We start from the raw sequence: 6,587 nt of genomic DNA, 5'->3' as shown, positions 1-6,587 counted from the left end.
CTTAAAGTGTAAAGTTAATAAGTGGTTTCACTGGAGTAATTATCTTTAAATTAAATCTTCATACTGAAGCTCTCACAGTCAGCTCACAGGGAACTATGAGGAATGTGGTTGTTAGGGTGAAGCGTTACCTGTAATCATCTCAATCACAAGACAGCGAAACTTCCTCTTGTTTTGTTATGACATTTTTGTGTGGATTTTCTGCTAAAATGACAGTTACAGAAGATGATTTATTTAAGCTGAGAGTAGGCAAAATACAAGCAGAAACCATGAGAGTATCTCAGATGCTCTTCTACAAAGGTGCAGCCATGCCAGGGAGGGAGTGCACGGTTCACACATCAGACTAACAAGCCTGCAGCCAGCAATGCTGCTACTTGGCTGCTCCTTTTGGCACATGCTTCTTATCATGGAATAGCACACTCAGGCCGCTTCTCCTCCCCCATTTTATTCTATCCCCTGGATGTGTTTTCCCCCAGGCCAACAGTAAGAGTGCTAGGGAGAATAGTGGTGACAGGCTGAGAGGGAAGTGGGAAGGAAAGGCCTTATTCTCTCGCTTTCACAAGGAAGAACAGTAACTGTCTGCTGCACAAGATGGGGCAGATGTGGGAGAAATTTGTATTTCTTCCCGGGTGTTTTCCATTCAGTTGTGACCTCTCCTTTCTTCACCTCCCATGTAGCTCTTAGTTCCCATAGTATTTCCCCACTCTTGTCTATAGAGCAATCATATAGATCTCTATATATGAGTAGACCACTGTGAGTCATTTTGATAACAGGGGTGCTGTATTATCCTCTTTCCTTGCTCCTGGCCTTATCCTTTTGTCTTTTCTCACCCTCATGGCTGTTACCTTATGATCTCAAACACTTGCAACCCCTTTTCCCAGGGAGCAGTGGCTTTTGGCTGTGCTTGAGGTATTAATATATTGTCTCCCCTGCTAGCTCGCCCTCTTGCATCTGAGTTTGTGAGGGAGCTAAATAGTTCTAGGGACTTCTGTTCATTGACTTGATTTGGAAATGTAATTTTAATTCCAGCCACGAGGGGACCTCCACAGATTATTGTCTCTGTCTTGCAGGTTCATCTGGTCCATACACTGAGATCTATATAATCACGCTCACTTGTACACTACATCTCCCTCCTAGCTGACGATCTGTTTAAATCCCAGTATCCCTGCTAAGTCATCTCTCATATCCTTGGAATCTGCATCCAATTTATTCCACTGTTTAAACCAAACAGCATCTTTCCTGTCTTTACCCAGCAGCTTCAGATTTTCCTTTCAGGTCAACAACTTCCTATGGACCCTGGGTTGCTCAGGACTAATACTACACAGTACTAGTAGCTGAGCAGGGCTGGAGAACAGAAAAAGTTATTTCTGCATGTGCTGATCCACAGATTCTGGGCCAGAGACCCAGGGCAGGGGACAGCTGAAGCACTGTTTGTGTCACTTCACATCTTAATAATCCAGCCACGGTATGATTTTTAAAATTGCTGCCTCAATTACAGCTATGCTGCTTGTTAGGTAAAAGCAGATTCCTAAATCCTTTCTTTTTATATGTCTTTCATTGAGCAGATGTCCAGAGTTTATACAAAAGTTCTCAAAGCCTTCAGCATAGGGGAATTTGGCAAATAGCCTACAAAAATTTATCTAAAAAATTAAAGAGCTCACATTTCTTGCAGCAATTGCTTTCACATCATATAACCTAGGTTTGGAGACTCATTCTCCTCTTGCATGCAGTAGCTATGCACTTGGATAATTTGTTCTGGTTATGTTTGCATGACAAAAAGAGGTTGTGATTGTAACATGCACTAACCTGCTCACTTAATCTATCAAGCAGCAGAGACAGCAACTGAAGCACCCAACCAGGGTTCCCAGCCCATTTGTAGTTGGTGACTAGCCGATGAAGCTGTCCACCCTCACTGCTACCATGACTCTGACAGCTACACCAGGCTTGCCAGCCAGCCCAGTCCAGAACCTGCTCTGCTCACACCTGCTCTGTGCAGAGAAGCATCATCTTTCTGCAGAGTTGCTCCTGACAGCCCATTCATACCCACGGTTTTCCTTTTTCACTCTCCAGGTGGAGCTGTGATCTTCATTTCAGTCACTGGGGGGAACTTTAGTCTTAGTCAGGAAAGGCCTGTGGGTGAGGTGGAATCTTCCCTTAGGCCTGACCAGCTCTCAGGCCCATGTATTAATACCTTTCTCAGAGTTCTGAAAAAGGGTCTTCCTATACAAAAATGTAATAATATTTTTTTTTTCTCCCACAGTTAGATCCTGAAATAGATATTATAACTTCTTATAAAGGTTATCTTGCTTGTTCCGTTGCATCCAAGAGAGACATGTAAATCACAACTCTCAATTACTTTTCAGGTCTTAGGTCATGCTCAGGTTGGAACTGAGGGAACTGTTTCTCAGCATCACACTCTAAGCCCTCTCAAAAGTCTCATGTGGGCAATGAAGTATTTTATTTGTGCTAAGCAGACCAAGCTAAAATTCAAGTCTCCCCTCTAGATCATATCTAAACTGTTGTCTACATGAATCTTTCATATCTCTCAGAAGTGTCCATAGCATATTCTTTGCCTTTGTATTTTCAAGGCTTAGACACCCTGTGGAAATGCAAACCAAAAAGAAGTAAAATTAAGCCAAATATTAACAATAACAATGTTTAGAAAGGGATTTAATGGGAATTAAATAGCCTTCTTTTTTTTTTTTTTTTTTTTTCTTCCCATTTGTTGTTATTGTTGCTTTTTTCCCCCCAATATAAATAAAGGCAGAAAGTTCTTTTTGCAGCAGGAGTGTGTGAAATGCGAAACCCCAGCAGTGAGACAGTGAGAAGCAATACCAATATGAATCAGAATGAAAGAAACAAAACTTTTTACCTCTGGAGGTGAGAACGTGATCTGGCGGTTACAGCAGCAAAGAGCAAATCTGAAGTGCCTGTTTCTGCCCCTGACTCTATATGTCTGTAGTCAACCCATTCATGGTCTGTACATCAGCTTACCCATCTGTAAAACGCATCTCTGTAAGGGACGCACATCTATATCTTATCAGATCCAGCTCTTGCCAAGTGCATTGCTGACAGCCCTTTGCTGTCAGGAATGCAGGATTTCACAAGTGGAAAGTACAAGTCATTAGCACTTTGCCAGGACGCCAGCACCACTTCTTTCAGTTGTACACTTACAAGCAGATGGTGATGATATCCAACTCCTGGTAGCATCCAAAGACTTTGAGTTAAACTTACACAATCTTCAGAGATCAGTAGCTCCCTAAAGCTGACATGCTATAAAAGCTGTCAACTAAACCTATCTAATCTTATCCAATCACCACTAATTGATATTAAAATGGCATTTTTATATTTTTATACATGTGTTACGTAAATTACATGTATTGCATATATTTTTTCTATCTTCATTATTGAAATTAAAACATTTAAAATTATATTTTATAACAGTACTATTATCTTAGCCCTATGTGGAGTGAGTTGGTGGTCTCAGAATTGTTGCTGAGGTTAAGTTTTACTAAATATGGAAACCTTTAAAATGTTTCCTAATCACAGACCACACATAATCCTGTAATTGCAGAATCAGCAGATAGAGCAACGGCTAAAAGAGGCTGAAAACTGAACTGTCCTGCCATGTGCAGCAGGGCTCCACTAAGGGCTCCTATTTGGCCTGTGAAAGCTCGCACTTGACCACTCTGCTGTGATTAAACCCCTTTTCTATCTTGCTTGTCTGCAGAAGGAAGCTGTCACAGCTACAACCTGTGTGTGTGGAATCTTGGATACCCATTTAAAACTGGCCTCTGCATTTTGTGCTGTTATCTATAAATTTATCACGGCAAGTCTTCTAATAAAGTCCTCAATTATAAAATCATGCTTTTGATTAAACTATTATGACTTTACGTATGTATTAGGCTTTATCGGTTTTAATGTTTTGAGATTGCCTCTCTGCATTATAAAATTTGAAGCTAATTACAAAGTTAGTAAGAAAAGCAGTGACTCTGTATCTTATTTCAGAAAGAACTTAGAACCATTCCAGTCTATCATGAAGGAATACCCATGTATGGGTCCTTTGGTTTTCTCTTTGTTGGTAAAAAGCTGCACTGCCAATCATTTTCTTTGACACTTTACTGCTAGTGCTTTTATATAATTTGGCAGTAGCTATCACCCCTGCCTGCCCCATCACAAAAATCTTGGCAGGTCCTTGGGAGAACTCCCACAACTGCTTCTACACAAAGAACTAAATCTGCCACAAGACTTGGCCATGTAAGCTGGAAATTCAGATTGTCCAAATTCCTGGCTAGGTACCACCTAATTCTAGCAGAGCATCTGAAGATACCTGAATTCTTCCTTACAAAGTTCCCCAGCCACCTTCCTGTCTGCTCCCGACCATTTCCAAGCTGTGGGCTTTGCGAGTGGCATAGCAGTTGCCTCAGGAGAAGGTAAGTTGTGTGGTTCCTATTGAAACAGACTTTTCCAAAGACTACCTGCAAGACTGGGCTGTTACACAGTAAACTGCAATCAAATAATCTGAATTAACTGAGACAGGTTAACAAATTATTTATAGTATCTCAGGGCCCAGGAGTCCCAGCCACAGCCTGGGCTGTGCTGCATTCTGTGTTGCAGGAGCGCAGCCCCTTTCATGAGGAGCTCACAGCCCAAGTACCAGGCAAGAGACAACAGATGGTGAGAGACAGATGGGAGAGTACAAGGAAACAATGAGATAAATGAGCAAAAACTAAGTTGAAGACTTTAGCATTTGGTTCCAAAATTATTAATTTTACTAATCATCTCAGCTGATGTAACCCTACAGTAGGACGCTTTTTTCTGTTCCAAAGGTCTTAATAGCTACAACACATGCTGCAGCCCAGCATGGGTTACATTTTCGGTAAAGAGTGGGAGTTAAGCAGAGAAGTACCGAGCTGGGGGGTGTTATTTGCTGAAATTCATTCAGTAAAGGGGGCTGGGGTATCTCAGCAGCCTGGGGCTTAAGGCGACCTGATTAAGCACAGCTCAGTAGGTAAAGCGCTGACTGATGGAAAATTCAGGTTTTAGGAGGCCGGCTCTGCCCTGCAGCCTCTGTCACACGCAGGCAAACCGCCGGAGGATGTTACACGCCAGACGTGAAACCCGACCAGCGCGGCCGGTGGGAACCTCCCGCTCGGAGGCAGCAGCCCGGCCCACGCAGCCCGGCGGGCGCGTCGGCGGGGCTCATCAACAGATGGGTCACTCGCGCACAACGACCCAGTCCCCGCGGGCTGGTGACAACTCAGCCAGCCCCTTGCCCCCTCGCCACTCCCAGGGCTGCCGAGGTCCCGCCATGGCAGCCCTCGCACCGGGGCCAGGCGGCGCCATGGGGGCCGCGGCGTGCGCCGAGGTACGTCCCGCGGGCAGCGCCCCCCGGGGGACACACACGAACCCCAAAACACCAATGGCAGGCCTGAGGGGGTCGGAGTCCCGGCAGGGCGACAGAGCCGCCCCCGCCGCTGGGAGGGGGCTCGGGCGGGACGGGCGGCCGGGGCGCTCCCGCGCCGCACAGCCGCCGTGCCCGGGAGCCGTTACCCGGCGCGGGGCGGCGGGCGCGAGGCAGCGGCCGTTGGAGCGGGCGGCGGCGCGCGCAGCTGTACGGCGGGAGGCGCCCCGCCGGGACAGCCCGAGGGCTCCGCCGCTCCCCGGGGGCCACCTCAGGGAAAGCGAAACCAAAAGGGCGGAGGCAGCGGCGGGGAAGGGGCGGGCAGGGTCTCCCCGCGGAGCTGCTCGGCTCGCTCCTCCCCTCACGCCGAGGCGGAGCGGAGCGGGGCGGGGGCGGTGGGCGAACGGGCGGGCTCAGCGCGCCCCATGGCCCTGGCGCCGGGTCAGCGGGCACGGTAGCCGGCTCCGGCTGTCGCCGCGGGTGAGTCAGAGCTGCCCAGGGAGGGCGGGCTGGACATGAGCCTCGCCGCCGGGCTCCGAGCAGCGACCGGAGACTGAGCCACAAAGAACTTTCCCCGGCGGCGCGACGCTCCCCTATGCACGCCCCGGGCCGTCCGCCCTGGGACGCTGCCCGGCAGGCGCCCGGCGCTGACCCCGCCATGGAGCCCCGCGCGGCGCTGCACAGCAGCCCGGACCTCAGCCGGGCCAAGCGTCTGAGCGTGGTGGAGCTCCGCTCCCTCTTCGAGGCTCGCTGCGCCGCCGTCGCTGCCGCCGCCGCCCGGCAGCTGCCCGACCCGGCGAAGAGGGGCTGCCGGCGCCCCAACGGGGTGCTGCCGCCCGTCATCCCCCGGCTCACCGTCACCGCCGAGGAGAGCGAAGAAGCGCAGGGCAGCCTCCAGGCACAGCCACCGCACCCGGAGAGCGGCTGGCTGAGGACGGACAGCTCGCAGCACCTGCAGTCCCGCAGGCTTTCCACCTCCTCGCTCTCCTCTACGGGCTCGTCGTCCCTCCTGGAGGACTCGGAGGACGACGTGCTGAGCGACACGGAGGGCAGGAGCCAGGGCATCGTGCACTTGGAGCACGGCGAGGACACCAACCAGGTAGGGGGGCGCTGGGGGGGCGGTTGGCCCGGGACGCCCTGCCCCCCTCCCCGGGCCGGCGCCTCCTGCCGGCAGCCGGCGCTGCGC

At 49.8% G+C, this 6,587-nt stretch overlaps 1 protein-coding gene across 2 annotated transcripts in view; it reads left to right on the top strand.

Moving 5' to 3' along the window:
• Window positions 1–5,808: 5,808 nt before the first annotated feature.
• Window positions 5,809–6,587, top strand: part of ITPKA (inositol-trisphosphate 3-kinase A) — a 40,451-nt gene continuing 39,672 nt past the window's right edge. For both annotated transcript variants that reach the window (XM_080345799.1, XM_080345798.1), the window contains exon 1: window positions 5,809–6,500. In XM_080345799.1, coding sequence (XP_080201925.1) covers window positions 5,997–6,500 — 504 coding nt within the window. In that variant the 5' untranslated portion in view covers window positions 5,809–5,996. The remainder of the gene's footprint in view (window positions 6,501–6,587) is intronic.

This window comes from Nesoenas mayeri (genome assembly GCF_963082525.1).
Source record: "Nesoenas mayeri genome assembly, chromosome: 5".
NCBI classification, from domain to species: domain Eukaryota; kingdom Metazoa; phylum Chordata; class Aves; order Columbiformes; family Columbidae; genus Nesoenas; species Nesoenas mayeri.
Note: the sequence above shows the minus strand (reverse complement) of the source record. Positions and strands in the feature narration are given on the sequence as shown.